At 46.7% G+C, this 16,195-nt stretch overlaps 1 protein-coding gene across 1 annotated transcript; it reads left to right on the top strand.

The window, feature by feature from the left end:
- The first annotated feature begins 226 nt into the window (after positions 1-226).
- LOC128718428 (hornerin) lies at positions 227-15,731 on the top strand. Its single transcript, XM_053812053.1, has 10 exons — positions 227-638; positions 690-825; positions 2,946-3,401; positions 3,685-6,672; positions 14,144-14,531; positions 14,615-14,853; positions 14,942-15,056; positions 15,117-15,215; positions 15,291-15,513; positions 15,589-15,731. Exons 1-10 carry the CDS (start codon positions 227-229, stop codon positions 15,729-15,731), a joined length of 5,199 nt encoding a protein of 1,732 aa, XP_053668028.1.
- Positions 15,732-16,195: the final 464 nt, after the last annotated feature.

Genomic DNA, 16,195 nt, shown 5'->3' with positions numbered 1-16,195 from the left:
AGCGTATAATCATAATTATAATATCGTTATGTAAACCACACCGGGAGGGTTCACTTCCTGCCCGTTAATTGGTCTTATGCTCCGTACGCTTTCACTAACCACAGTCCATCCATCAATCTGCCCAGGTGTTCCCGTTCCAGCGCGGACCGGACACTAGCGCGACCGACCCGGTTCGACACCATCGTAGCAAATCGCCGACGCTGGCAGCACTGGCAGACCGGCCAGAATGTACAGCCAGAATGACGGGCGAAGCAGCAGCAGCACAGCCAGAGCGTCAGCAGCTTCCACAGTGCCTCAGCGCTATCCGCCCAACCACCACACGTACGGCGGTGGCCGTGGCTTTCTCGGGAGCTACGGTTCGTCCACCACGCCATCGTCATCGTTGGAAAACCAAAGATCGATCGAGGGACAGCACAGTGCCAGCACGACCGGCACGGCCACGACCAGCCTGTTTGGTGATCCGGTACTGCCGGCGACGCGCCATGCCGATCTGCTCGGCGGTGAGGATCTGTATCAGAACCTAAAAAACAACATCGAGCTGTACCATGCGAAGCTGTACAACGACCAGGAACGGCAACGGCAGGCGGAACGGGACGCACTGTTCGACCAGTACGCGAACGGGGTGGGTAGTGTCGGTGGTGGCGGGTATCGTGCCGCGTCAGCGGTGGGTGGTGGTGGAGGGGTTGGAGGACGAAAAGTTAGTGCCGGAGTGGTGAAACCGACCGTCGGGAACAATATGACAACGTACAGTGAAATGCCGGCCAGAAGTCGAAGTTTCGGTAGAACACAGTCGGCTAGTATCGGAGTAGACCTTAGCAATAGCAGGTGAGTGAACGAATGGCCACATCAAATCGCTTGCAGTGTCTAAATTATTTAAAACAATAAAATACCCATTTCCGTTCATTAGTGCCGAATACTCATGTACTGCGAAAAGTCTACTTCCTCACAGCAAAAACAAAAAAACCACATCGACAACAAGGAAAACAATTATAGCGTTACGTCATAAAACTAAACGACCCTTCCAAAATAAACCTAACTGCTTGAACGTTACACCCGGCCACCGCGAAACGCGATCGTTTTGCCGGCGTTCCCCGCCGCCGGTGTTGGGTTGTTATACGAATAAATAGTTCACGTTGCTTTGCATTAAATCCCATCAGCGTGGCGTGGTTTTGCTACTGCCACCAAAGCTGGAAATAGGAACATTCCAGCGCCGGATTTTCCCACTCCGAATTCCGCTGACGGTGCGGAGCAAGAAATGTCATCACATTGATGACGTGAGTGCCCAGGTGCCATCACGAGTTTGTCTTATAATAGGCATAAAGGAACGAACGACACGGTAACGCACCAGAGTCATGATCTCATGGTGGTAATATTTTGTCCCAAACTATTTTTAAACCCCTTCGCCGTACTTCCATTCGGTGCACATTCGTCCTGTTCCAGTCGATTGGAATGAAAGTTGTTTTATTCCCTCCTGTGCCCCGCTCAAGGACGTTTGGGCATTGTTTTCTTTCGAGTGGATGTGAGTGTTTTTTTTTTTTCGTTGCTGCCGTAAAGCTATTTAGCTTTGTTGCATGTGCATTCCTATCTTCATGTTTGTCCAATGGGCAGAAAGATGTCCCGGGACCGGGTAGTTTGACATTTTAAAAATGTCAACCATTTTTTTCCCCGGCATGGTATGTACCGTACTTTGTAGAAAAATCAAGATTTTGTCGAAGTAATACGTGCCACATTGTTGATAATGGTGCGAAACGGTTGCAAACCATGTCTGATGAGGGGCAAAAAGTTTATAATATTATAGCCAACAGTAAATTAGATAATTTTTTAGCTCAAACATGTGAGAAACTGATTATATACAGGATAAATATTTGATTCATTTATCACATGGTAGCATTTGTTTGTGTTTGAATTGCTTTTTAAAAATTAAATAACCAATTAAATAGATAAATTACGGCACCAGTTTCGAAAAAAATAAAAGTAAAACCCTCTCATAAATACTGCGATCATAAACAAATAGCAAATTTACTCAAGAAATAGAAAAAAAACTCCCCAAGAAGAGAGACTATTAAAACAAATGCCAAACATAACGACTGTCCAGCCATGACGTCCGTTTTGACGGTCAAACCCGGCCCGGAAAGGCCTTCGCTAGTGTCCGAAATCAGGTGTCGAGTTTTATCGCTTGCGCCACCTTTCATTATCTCCCTGAACTTATCCCCATCGAAAGCCGGCCGTTGACGGCCGGTCAAGGAGAGCTGCACGTCGGGAGGTCCCTGCCATGATATTGCTCACCCTGTAAGAAACAATGGTGCGAAGTGAGTCCATCATTTACATTCCAGTTCCATAAGAACCGACCGCGAGTGTGGTTGGAGGAAGAGAAATCAAACAAACGAAAGGAAAAAAATCCAGTCCGACTGACCAACTTGTGCGTTATGTACCTGGGAATGTAAGTCTCTCTCACTGGGGCATTATATACTTCCAACCGGTTCTAGCGGTTTGGCTCTACCGGTTGGTACGGGTATCGCGGGCTGGTGCTCTGTTGTGGTCGCTACAAACACTGAGACCACCTCAACAAGGGTCTCTTTTGAGGGGATTTTTTTTTGTTTTTGTGTACAAGCAGACCCATTCCGCTAATGTTACTAACACACGCAAGCTACTTTGACACACTTTCCGAATGGAGCTTTTGACAGGGTCTACCGTGGACGTCAAACTGACGCCAGGAGCTTTATGGGGTGTTGCAAAAAATATCTCGTGAACTATCCCGTGTTATAGTTTACTTGCAGAAAAAAAATTGAATTGCTTTGTGTAAGTAATTTTAGTTGAAATATCGCTTAATTTTTACAAATAATAATCTTTTTTATGGTTTATGTTACAATTAATTAAATACTATGCGGTTTATTTTTATCGAATACCAAATTACTAATACTTTTATCTCTTTTTCTCCCGTTCAGATCCAACCTTTTTGATATGGATCTGCTGAAGCAGAACGATTGGATCGATTTCTCCGAGCATGAGTATCAGCACAGCCTCATTCCCACCAACAGCCGCACGGTGGCCGATGTGCAACAGTTCACCGGTGGCAACATAACGCGCCGGATCGAAAATGGCGTCTTCCAGAACCCACGGGCGGCAGCGGCGGCCCGTGCCTCCCGACGCAACTCCATCACGGACGCGAGTGCTTACGGGATGCGTGGCGGTATGGTCGGCGACAACGCAACATTTACCGTGCTGGGCCACGGACCGATGGGTTACGAGGAGGGAGCATCGGCACTGCCCGTTGGAGGTATTCACGATCCTTCGACATCGAGTGATGCGAACAGCGAGTTCGAACGCATGTTGCGCTACGGGCGTACAGATCCATCGACTGCCATTATCAGGGATAAGATAAACACGGGATCTAATTTTAGGTGAGTATACGAGTAGCTGGGCGCCTCCATGTGCTCGATCGTACTTGAAGTACCGGGCGTCTCCATCATTTAGTTAATATGATCTTTTTTTGTTTAAAATATAATTACTTTAGTACAATTGTAATTTAAAGAGGTGTAATTAGATTAATAACGAATAGTGTTACTAAATTAAACAGTCAACCTTATGGTTGTTGTTTTAGTGCATGAAAACCCCTGCTTTACTGTAGTTACATTTTTTCTGTATGAAATATAACCTTATTCATTGTGTTTATATTATTTTTAGAGTATCGGATGCACGCCAGCATAAAAATACCGCCTTCACCATCATTAACGAAGTCCTGCCCAAGTCCAGTTCGTTTGATCTGGCCGGTGGAAACAGATATTCACCTTACCGCGAGAAGCACCGTCTTGCCTCGTCCCGTATCCTCTCGGCAAGTTCTGCTACTCACGGTACCTCGAACGTCGGTTTCTATGGTTACGGTTACGGTGCTGACTTCATGGAAGAAGGTTCCATCAGTGCCCCGCACGGCCACCGGAGACGCTTCAGCAGCTCGGAACTATCGCTCAGTACAATCGGTGGACGCACCAAGGAAGGTCACCCAGCTGAGGGATCCGCTCGCACGAAACGGCCAGCGAAGTCGAAAACCTCTCTGTCCCTAGCATCGAATCCGGGCCGACGACAACGGGGCGTTCTCGAGGTGATTAGCAAAAAATCGACCACGCCAAGTGCCAAAGTGACAATCACGCAGCCGTCGGAGGATGGACGATCGATTACGCCCACACCAAGCGAGTCGGGCCTGTCCGGAACGGGGACGGATGGTGATCGTATATCCATTCCCGAGCATCAGCTGAAGAACATGAAGCTGTTTGGCTACAAACCGTTCTCGAGTCGGCCCACCCTTTCGCCCGTACCGGACAAGGGTTCGATGGAGAGCTCGCAGGCCGATCTGAAGGAGGGTTCCGGTGGTGGTAAGGAAGGTGGAAAGAAGGGTAGTGGGAAGGGAGGTTTTCGGGCACCCGTTTTCAACATCCGGGGTCTTTTGATGTCACCTCGGTCGAGAGACAAGAGCAAGGAGATGTCACCCAGCGGAGGAGAAGACAGTAAAGAACCGTCCGTCGAGCGGCAAACGAAGCCACAAGGCAAAGAACCACCATCTGGTAAGGAGCCCGAGGCGCACGTATCACCACCGAAAAAGCGGCGCTTCAATCTCGCCCGTGCCATCATTGAAAGTGCCCGGAAAGGGCCCGAGCCGGAGCCGGAGAAGGTGTCGAAGCCGCAAACTAGCAAAGCGGCCCAGGAGGAAGACAGTGGAGAGAAACGGAAAATGGCACTGAAGATGAAGTTCGGCATCGTACGATCGGGTGTACGGAAAGATTCGGAAGGGAACGGCGTGAAGGAGAAACGAGCGGGTGGCAAAAAGGGAAAGGGAGCAAAGGTGACAACGAGATCAGCAGCAACAAGTGCTAAGGACAAAAAGAAAGCCCCCGTCAACAAAAAGGGCACACGGTACGACGATGACGATGACGACTATTTCGATCCATACAGGCAACGGGATCGGGACGAGAGGTCCAGCAGGACGAAAAAGGCTTCCGCAGGAGGAGGAATGCTAAAGAGTGCTCTCAACTACGCCGCTAGCTTTCGAACGCGGAGCGATCGTGTGGGAACAGCCGGACCGGGTGGACGACGAAAACCGGCCGATGTGGACCTTCCGAAAGGTGCGAAAGCAAGTGGGCAGCGTGGAGGCAAGGACGGTGGGATGGAAAAACTGACCCCTAACGCTCGAAGGCGAGATAAAAGTGCGAAGGCAGGGGAAAGAGACACACGGGGGAAACCCGGTGGAGTTGGGGCTGGACGTGTGAAGAGCGGAAAGGGACAGACCACAGGCGGCACCGGCGTAAATAGAGCGAAATCAGCAGCAGGGGCGCGAGGAAGGCAACTTCGTAGAAGTAGCTCAGCCGTTGGACTCGATCCCGGTCAGCTGCGCAAAGCCAACAAGCTGTATGAGAAGAACCAGAAAGCTTCCACGGGTGCGGGAGGTTCGATGGGAGCCGGGAAGGGTGGACGGGGTGGAAAAAGCAGCAGCTCTCTGATCCAGTCGAAAGCGAACCGGCACTCCGACAACGACATGGCTGGCTCGGGTAGCGGACTGGCGAAAAGCGATAGCCGAGGCGAGATGCGAGGTAAAGGTTCGTCTAAGGCGACCGATGGAACTGGATCCGATTCGAAGGATCGCATCGAGAAGCGTGATTCGGAACGATCACTTAAAAAGAGTGATAGCAATAAATCGATCGTCACTTTGGGTGGAAAGCCGAAGAAGAGTGACTCCAAGAGTTCGTTGCTCAACAAACGATCGGATTCTCGATCGAGCCTTCACCAAACAGCAGCCACTGCGGCAGGTGGTGAAACGTCCGGCGGTGGTGGAGATACCTCTGGCACCGAGCTCGGTGGGAAAAGTCCGCTCAACTCCATGACTGAGGGAGTGCCAGATCCGGGAGTTAAATCGGCTCGACCGACACCAAAGCTGCAGAGCAAAGGATCGTTGCTGAGCTTGATCAGCTTGAAGGGTAGCAAGCGAAATTTGGACCGTGGAGCTGGAGGAGCAGATGCGGGACAACGTCCCGACACCGCCAACACGGCAGTAACCGGTGCCGATGGTGCGATGGCTTCCTCAACAAGGCTACAGTCTGCCTCGATGAGAAACGCACCGGGGACGGCTACTTCCAGCGGTGAAGGAGCCGCAGAAGATGCTGTCGGCTCGCGAGCGGCCGGCATGAACGAGAAACCCACCAGCACGAAACCACTCCGAAGGATGATGAGCCGTGGATCGTTACTGTCCATCAAAAGTATTGCTCATGCCCGCTCCTTCACCAACATACGGCCACCGACGGCAGCGGCCGCAGCTACGGGTGCGGACGGCGAGGGCGGTGGTACGATGCCACCGCAAACGATGCAGAAGGTGACGGAGGGTTCGCAGGAGCACGACGATACGACCGACACGGAGACGAGTCACGGGGGTGGTGGTGCAACCGGAGGAGATGGACAGGGATCGATGGGAGTAGCTACGCATGAGCTGACGGTGGCGGGCGACGGTGAGGGGGAGAAGGTGTCGAACGAGTACAATGGAGAGCACCGGATGAAGTCACCCATGGCGGAGCATAAACAGCAGCAGGGTAGCCGCAGTCCGGGAATGGATAACGTTTCAAGTGCCAACACGGAGTCGATGCGCGACCGTACGATGGGTCAGGAGGGAGCAGGAGGCACAAACAACAGGTAGGTGGACCAGGGAAGGCACATCATTAATATTCACTTACCTATTCTTTCGCTCATATGCGGTTCGTCGCTTAATGTCACGTTGATGTCTAACGTCTATTAAGGGGGTCGTTCGTCTTTAGGTTCGATTTTGCGCGTTGTTAACCTTCTTTTCTTTGGGTATTCATATAAAGGGAAAGAAATTCTACATTCCAAGCTGATTGGTTCAGAATTATTCTTATATGTTCATAAATATTGATAAAACTTTTAATTTTTCAACTTTTTTTACTAAACTGAAGCATGAAATATAAGTTATTAACCCTCGTTGTTTAAATATTTTGAAGCAGTTTTACATAAGATTTGATACAAAACTGTTTGGTCATGTAATTTAAGTAATAGCACGACTTAATCACGATAATAACCCCTTACGATCTGATTGCAGTTCTATCCGAGATAAGGAAAATTCTCAGCTATCACTGCTGAAACTCATTTGTATTCATAATTTACACAGCAATTATCTCCCGACCCCACACTAACCCACTTTTAATCGCTCATCCTGTCGCACGAGACTCGTTTAAGTAACGTGACGTGATTAGAAGTAGCTCCCTTACGGGGAGGGTTTTCCCTGCCTATTTTTTTCAACGTGTGTGGTTCGCTTTAAAGCATGCTCGTTTAAAAGAGAATTATACGCTTTATCGCAGATCAGGACGGCAGAAAAAGGGTCAAAAGAAGAATGGGGGTCAGTGAGTTATGCTGCCACCGTACAACCGGAAGTGTGCCCATGCACACTAGTGCGCCTGAACTTACTTCGTCTCCGGATGGGTTGTAAAATAGGAGGTCCTTAAGGAAGGATGTGCTCCTTTTTCGCTTGCTCTCTCCCTCTCTCTTTCTCTTTCGTGTGCGCTTGCTTCGACCCCAAACCGTAGATGGTAGTTAGCAAATTTGCATATTTCCGTCACCCGCTTATTAGTTGGGTGGAGCACTTATGGGTGGTTCTTATCGTGTGCTTGAGCCGGGCAGCAGGCACGCAAACGAATTTTTTGAACGCTCACTGAGCATTAGTTCAAATCAAACATATGTATAGACACATAGGTACTGTAAAGGATTAGTGGAAGCAGAATTATGCTTTTGTAAAGCATAATCGATGAAATTTAATTTAAAAGTTGCCACAAACCTAGTTGGATTGAGTGACTTCTTTATCATTTTCCCATAGAAATTACGAGTCCCCATAGACAACCTATCAAAAGAGACCTTAAAATTAGCATTTCCCTTCAAATTAAAGTATTGATTAACATCTTAATTGCACAGAACACATTATACCGTCGTACTTTCCGTATCATTAACGTGTCAAATCAACGCACGCACGCCTAAAGGCAATTAAATTGTTACGTCCGGTGAAGATGTAACACTGGCTTCATATGCAACAGTCATTTATCTAGACAATGGTACACTGAGGATTGACGCGATATCCTCGGTTTGCCCTTCCCGAAGGTTCTCCCATGCATATCGGGTGAAAATTCTTTCACCTCAAGTTTTCCTTCAGCGTCGCATTTTAAAGTGAAGGTCTCGCTGCGTGCCTTACCACCTCGCAATTGAAGAAAACAGAGACCGCGAGACCCCTTTTCGACGAGGGGTTGAAAACGGCTAGCGTGACAGTGAAGTTTGTTGCAGTTATTTTATTCCGTCCGGCCTCCACTATTTGTCCACTGCCACCGTTGTCCACCGACATCGCAGTGGCGTTGTAAAATAATTCACGAGACGTGATTTTGCATTTGCATTTTCCCTCCCCCCGGCAATACATGGGAACATGGGTGACGGTCGGGAATGCAGATTTCCTTGGCTGCAGTTTGTGCAAGTACTTGCTCATTGCTGCCGTGGCTGACGACAGAGACCGGCCTGCGAGCACATGTGTGTGAGGGGGTTTCGTTTTTTGGTTTATGTTTATTACACTTCCTGCTGGGGTTTGGCGCCGGGGTCCGCGTTTCGTGTTTTGGCACGTGTTGGGCCGAGGGAAAACGTGATGATTTTGATACTTTTCTTATAATGATTGTAGAAGAAAATCCCATTGCCCATGAAAGGAAAGTGTGAAGAGTTCTTGCAATAATGATAATAATTTCCTTTAGTGTAATTTTACTTCAAACAATTCGAGCTCACAATGAAAAATGATGCACAGAAATAATGATGATAGCCTTCCGCGTTTGGCACTGCAGACATAAATGCTTGAGACATTGATTGTTCTCATTTACGTAAATTTGCCTTCACCATTAATCAACCACGGCGTGCTGGAGTCCACATTTCGCAAACCGGAAGACGGATCGGCAATGATTAATGATTTGTTCCTTTCATCTTCCCTATGCGTTTGAGACCCCCTCGAAATTGGGTGATTTGTAGCCGAAATTCATCACCGTTTACCCGCCGTCCCGTGATATGGTGTCTTCCGAAATGGCCACAAAATCATCAAAGTCAAAGTCACGCAATGGGTTGAGCTTACCGGCAGCGTTCGGGCTTGTAGCGGTACTACCCCACCAACCAAAGTCACGGGAAATTCCACCACACCTGGTGACCGGTGAGACCACCGAAAGACGAAAACTGGCGCCGGGTCCGAGGGGCCAGGAGCTGGCGAAAAGCGAGCCTGTAAGACCTTGCCCGCTGGTCAACGATCGATCCTTTCGGTTTCTTTTTATGGTTCGCATTACGAGCTGGGGGCTGGGAAGGCCATTTACCAGGCAAGAAATGGCGTAGTCGGAAAAGAAAACGGAAAAGTGTCACAAATCGATTTCTCGTCCATTTGCTACTTTCCAGTCACTCCGGTTGGTCAGAGTACGGCACAGTGGCAAACAAGAAGGGAAGAGGGCAAAGAAAGTTTTTCATTATTTTTATACTAACCTTACTGAAATTGTTCAATAGATTTGGTTTGCTTGATTTATTCATTAATTTTATTATTAAAAAAAAATCTCTAATTTTTCTTACATTTTACTTTCAATTTTTATCTAACTTAAATTACTTAAATTATGAACAACTTAAATTAATAACACTTTTGAATGCTTTTTACTTAAATAAGCAGTTAAATAATTGATCCTCTACATGGTTGAACCTTTGTATTTCAGTTTATTTAATTTGATTTTACTAGCTTAAATAATGTACAGTCTTTTCCCGAGTTACGCGAATAATGCCTGCTAGAGAGTTTCGCGTAACTCGGATTCCCTTAATAATATCGTTTATAGTTAGTATTCAGTGATCGATTTCTTCTTTTCGCGTTACGAAACACACTAATAATTGATATTTTTACGTTTATTTTGACAATTAGATTAAATTGTTACCAAAATTATGGTTTTTAATTTTTTTTTAAATTTTAAAATGTAACGTATTTTTGGAAAAATTTGGAATTTGACAAACACAAACTTCAATTCCACATACAAAATTACAGGAATTGTTAAATGTTTGGGATTCGCGTAACTCAAGTGTCGCGTAACTCGGGAAAAGACTGTAATAGATATTGTTGTAATTGTTTGTAATATCAGGCAAGTTTTTTCCAGGCGTATTGCATACTATACAACCCTAAATTCAATAAACCCACATGTCGAAACTGTGTTTTGTCCACTTATTAACGTTTATTGCAGCACTGTACTGACCCCTGACATCAGGAAGAAAAGAGTGAGAGTGAGCAAGCAGAAAAGAAGTTAAAATTTATTCAATTTTCTTCACCATTAGTGCTATGGAGCAAAAAAAAAAACACAAATCCAAATTCCCAAGCAGTTTAGGAAGTCTCGATACAAAACGAGAAGGAAAGAGAAGGACGGTTTAGATTTGCAACAACAACAACAAAAAAAGCTTAAACCTCTGTTGTAACCAATTTGAATTTAAAATACTTTTTTGTTAGCATATTCAATACTTTGCATTGATTAGAACGTTTGCAAAAACACGGAACAGGAACGGGTTTCGGGAGGTATGGAAAGCGGACGGTAAACGAAGACGTAATCGGCACGAGGAAGTTGAAAACCGAAGAGGTTCCACGGCCAGGACTCACTTCAGTGGTTCGGCTGTCCGGTTTGAGTCTCTGTTTACAGTCGCAACCCTCATACACCGGTTCGTACGGTTGATCCAATCGGTTCGTTCTCCCGCGGTGCTTCCATGGTGGTCGAGACATTTAAGTGTTGAATCTGCAGCCATGCAGGCGTTGGGTTAGGATGGCGCACATACCATTGTCACCCGGTTTTCGGTGGCCCAAGACCGGCTCGTACCGTGAAAGATAGATCGCTGAGTGCATTCTAACGGGGTGTTTGTATGCAGCTTACAACACGTGTGTCGCAGGCAGTGGTATTATTGTGCGATAAGACAGCTCCGTGCGCCTTTTGCTCTACTTAAGACGCCGTACCGAATCGAAACACGGCCGTCCACGAAGGAACATTTTTCCACCGTCCGTACGTTGGCGGTGTTGTGATTATATATTTTTCTTTATAATTATTCAAACCTCTACCGTGTGCGAGACTTACCCGCGGTTGTGAGTAGCAGATGTAGTGCCGGGTGTTTGGGTGTGTGTGTGTGTTGCGTTGCGTTTTTCCCCCCTCACACGCTCTGTGACGACCTCATTTTTATTTCCAACCGTTTTCCAACGAGCGAGCTTAGTGCACGAGCTACCGCGCATAAGATTGCTCCGGAGCGATATCTGCTTCTTTGGCGAATAATTTTTCGCCCTCGGGCTTACCGCCGTGAGTGACGTGGTGTGGAACTAAAATAAAAGTTAAGGGTGTATTAAAAAAAACAAGGCAACAGCAGTACGCAACAAGACGGACCTCCGCTACCAACGCCCCAAAACTGAGCGACACGATGCGGGTGACGACGTACGACGGGAATCGGCCGGCGGTCAGCAGAGAGTCCTCCGTGTACAGCATTTCGCTGCACGATAGCCAGAGTGAATTAATTCGTACGTGGCACAGGTTAGCAAAACGGGACAGCACCACTTATGGTACGGGGGCTACCGAAGCTAGTCGGATGCGGATTAATCAACCCCGTTTCGAAGGGTTTCAGTAGCAAACGGGCGAGCTTGCCAACAAGTCGCGGGTTCACATTTTTCGTTCACCCGAGGAGTTCCCAAATTCCAAAAATAGCTCTACCCGCGGATGGTATTTGGTTAATAAGGACCTATTTTTGGAAAAAGTGCGCGTTTCAGTAAACGACACTGCGCCATATGCGAGTGTATTAATTGTGGTTAGCTAGCGCAGGGGCTACTGTTTACTCGAAAAAGTTTTAAAAGGTGGAAACTGACTAACTTGAGGTAAATTGGTTTACCCTTTCGTGGAAATATGAAAAGGACCACAAGAAGTTGCTGATGCTGCTTGTGTACCGTCGAGTGGTGTAGTCGAATGGCGAGTAAAGCGATGGTTTCAGATGGAAAGGAACTGATACTACTTATCGCGTTGGTGTTTATGTGTTGCTGCCCCTTCTTGGCAGAAGCGTAACAACGAATCGCAGCGTGTAGAGTTTATCGGATAAGCAAAGTATAACAAACTCATTAATTTGCTCCTTGGAATTCTTATGAAACGTAGTGATGAAATAGCACAATGGACGCGGTAAAAGTGCTAGTGTGTAATATATAATATAAATTGTGGTGAAATTAGCATAGAGCATAGTAATTTTCGGAATTCCGATCGTTTTTGTCATTTTTGAACGAAATTCGATGTCTTTAAAACTTAACTATGTCTACAGAGGAGAAATTACGTGCTAAGAACAGGATTAATTCGAAAATTCAACAAGGAGTAGATGTACCTTTGAATATGACTGATAATATGGGACCTATTGGGAGGCCCGGTGGCATGATGGTAGCGGTGCCGGTCTTCACACGAACGGACCGCACCAAAATCCCATCCGGACCAATCCCGCGTACACCGAACTTGGCTATCCAGCTATTGACTTCTAGAATTGACAGGCTTAGACTTCCTTGAGGTTGTTGTGCCGATAAAAAAGAATGGGACCTACTCAATGTACAAGGGCAGTGACCCACCCGAAGAATAAAAAACAATTCGAAAAAATTGTGTGTGCAATTTTGCCCCTAAAAGTAATGTTTGTCATTGGATCACATGCTTCCTTGATTCCTTGATATAACATTGTTCGGTGTCCAATGTACACTATATGCACGCGTATTTTATTACTACTTTACAATATTTTTTTTATTATTCAAGACTAATAACTATAGACAACAAGAAAAATCTCAAGAGTGTTTTTATTTCTGAGCGCCTCAAAGTATGCAATAAGCAGAACAAAAATACTTTGTCAAGAAGTTGGCGATATTTTTAACAAATAGTTGGCAATATTATTGAAAGTACTTTTATTTTACTTCATTTTAAAAACCATATTACTGAAACCCACGCAAAATTTCATAGCTACACTCTAATGGTCGTATAGTTGCGAGTCATTACCATTCCGCAAAGACAATAAAACATAAAATAGTTGGAATAGCATGAAAAGCAACAGGAAAACTGGTTGGGCACACCGTTAATGAGCATTGTGCAGAGGAGGTTCGTTCGTTTCGTGATTTCATTACCATACCACAAATCTTGCGCGTTGTCATGGTATGACGCGTTTCCGTCCGCTACATCCGTTGCGCATTGTTATTCTAAAACCGAATCACAAGGCGCGAACGCGGGAGAAAAGATTCGCAGCAAAAAGAAATGTGATTAGTTTATAGGAGGGTTTTTTTTTGCTGTGTTGCTGTTGTAACGTTGTTCTCCCTAGGTACAACTTTACGAGTAAAGAAACACATGGCCCTAAAATGAATTGCATTCCCCGAATTGCACCAATGTCTGGGGAGGCATAGTTTCAAAACCATGCCTGATTAATTAGGTAGCAGCAAGCAAACCCATTCGGTTATCCTTCCAACCAAGGATTCTCCGAACCGACATCAACAGTATTTTACATTCCTACTAACTTCCTCCCTATAAACCGTCCCGAACGAAATGTCCATGACGTGACGGGTAAAATAAATAAAAACCCGCAAAAGGTCCTACCGTCCTTGAGCGTGCCGATCCTGGAGGTTTTACGTGACAAACACAGCAAAACAAAAAATGGTGATGTCGTGATTTTTATTTTTTGCTTTGTATGGACACCCGGCGTGTTTCTGTGTAGGGCAGCTTTCCATCGGCAGGACCCAAACATAACCAGTTCACTCGTAACCGTCCAGTCGACCACGCACGTGTGAGCGCCAGGAAGCAAACGTTCAGGGACGCTCGCTTTGCATAAATTCGCATCACTCACGTGCCAACCGGTTGGGGAAACGATAAATTTTAATTGTTTCCATTTTCCGCACCACGTGGCGGTCTCACTTTGGGCTTGGGGCGGATGTACAGTCGGAACGGGAAGCAATAAACGTATCAACACTCGGTGACACAGTCCCGGGCGACGTGATTATCCTTCCCTTTCGGTGTGGCTTAACCAACGTTCCTACATTTAACGCTGCTTTGTTGAATATTTCTTTTTTTTTCCCGGACGAACGCAGCGACGAGTTTGGCGAGGACGAACAGCTCAAGTGCTCGAAATGTTGCTGCGCCTGCTGTGCACCGTGCTGGACGCGGACCTGCCTGCCATTTAGGCGATGCTTCCGAAGCTGCAGTGGATGCTGCGGAGGTGGCCGGAACCGGCTCGGCAAGCGTAAAGCGGACGGTCAGCTGGCCAACGAGAAGGAGCCGACCACGGCGAAGCAACCGGGACAGAGCTGCTGGGAGCGATTGCTTGGTTGCTGTAGACGGTGCCGCAACTCAAAGACGGCACCGGAATCGACGGCAATCGTACAACGAGCACCGGCAGAATCGAAACCAAAAGCTTCCTGCTGGCAGTCACTCAACTGTTGCGCCAGCTGTCGGCGGAACAAATCCCGCGAACTAGTGGTAGGTAGTAGAGACAAATGATTAATTAATTGAGCTTAGCGTATAGAGCTGCATCTCGATATCTCTTACCTTACATCCGCTAGCCCCGTTCCTCGATCGATAGTGATCCACCGGCAGAGGACCAATCCCGATGCCGTTCGTGTTGGAGTAAGCTGTTTTGCTGTTGCCGACCGAAACCGGACGACGGTAAAAGTAAGCAGATTAAACGCCACAAGATGGAGGAACCGGTCGAGATGGAGACGGTCAAGTGTTGCTTCTGCTTCAAGCGCCAGCGTCCGAAGGTGAAGGCGAAACCGAAAAAGAAGGTCCCGGTGAAGTCCACGTAAGTGTGAATCGAGATCCATCGCGCTAACTTCGCCGCAAAGATGTTGCCACATGTATCATGTTGTCTATTTTGTTCGGTTCGATAGCTTCAACTGTCTGAGCTGCTGTATGATGTGCTGCAAAAAGAAGGGTGACAACCAGAGCCGGCGGACGAGCAATCTGAGCAAGAAGCAAAGCATTGCGCCAACGATTCCACCGGAGGTAATTGGGGTACGGTACTACAACTTCCAGTTATCTGCTAAAACTTTGCATTTTTTGCAGGACTTGCGGCCAAAAATTGATATGTCACTGGTAGAGCACTCCTCTTTGATGCGTGGTGCTATTCCAGTTCTTCCAATCTGTTTGGCATACTTCTGTTTGGTGAGTGTATTCCCGTGCGAATCTTGCTATAGCAACATGCTTTATACGTTCTGTTTCAATTCCTTATCGTCGTAGTTCCTGAACGTTGTCGTGCCCGGCTCGGGAACAGTTCTTTCCGGTGGGTTGTGTTTGTGCATTGGAAAACCCCGCTTTTCCCAGCACGATTCGATAAAGGGCCGCATCGGTTCGTTTATCATCAATTGCATCGTAGGCGTTTCGCAATGCTTCACCATCATCTTTTGCGTCGTCGGATGGGGATGGGCCATCTGGTGGGGTACGATCATGATACGGCTGGCAAGTGAGTGCCCTTTAGTGAGAACATTATTTTATTCCCAACTTCATCGATGCCTTAACTTTCGCTTTCCAAATGTAGGACAACATCGGAAGATTCTTGAAATGGAAGCCGCACAAGAGGAAGGTGAAGAGCAGACGACCCTCTCCAACCGGACCGGTGCATCTAATCCACCCGTTGCGTTAGTGTCCAAAACGCACCGTGACGTTGAAACGGGTCGGTAGGTGAACTAAAGGATCGCGTGCTGCGTGGGTAATTTAGCAACCATGTATAGGGTTAGGGTTTAACGAAAGGTTACTGCCGTTTTTGTACATTTGCCACTGAGAGGTGCGAGCTAACGGACAACATTTGACTGCGTGTAGTGAGAGAAATTGTTAAAGTGATGTAAACAAGAAACTAAAACAAACGAAAGGAACATTAAACACACACACAAACACACCTCTTTCTTTTCTTTTCCTCTGTTTAGTACGTTAATTGGGAAGAATAAAGTAAAGTCTTTTAACTTTTACACAACTTGAATGCCTTTTGTTTTCTTTCCTTCGTTGTGAAGACAATTTCAATACTCGGCCCACGAAATGAGCACCATTTTCGACATTTTGTTCTTTACTGCGTCAAATCATTACAATCCGCAAGCGTCACCTTTATTCATGTTAAGTTCTTTACTGCATACTGCGTTCCCATTGCATGA

This window comes from Anopheles marshallii, chromosome 2 (genome assembly GCF_943734725.1).
Source record: "Anopheles marshallii chromosome 2, idAnoMarsDA_429_01, whole genome shotgun sequence".
In the NCBI taxonomy this organism is placed as follows: domain Eukaryota; kingdom Metazoa; phylum Arthropoda; class Insecta; order Diptera; family Culicidae; genus Anopheles; species Anopheles marshallii.
The sequence above is the reverse complement of the archived record's forward strand: the minus strand, read 5'-3'. Positions and strand labels throughout refer to the sequence as shown.

Excerpts from the sequence above, each read along its gene's own strand:
- LOC128718428 (XM_053812053.1), top strand. The coding sequence starts at position 227 with ATGTACAGCCAGAATGACGGGCGAAGCAGCAGCAGCACAGCCAGAGCG. Across the intron at positions 15,057-15,116 it reads CGCCAACGATTCCACCGGAG|GACTTGCGGCCAAAAATTGA; the intron begins GTAATTGGGGTA and ends CATTTTTTGCAG. Across the intron at positions 15,216-15,290 it reads GTTTGGCATACTTCTGTTTG|TTCCTGAACGTTGTCGTGCC; the intron begins GTGAGTGTATTC and ends TTATCGTCGTAG.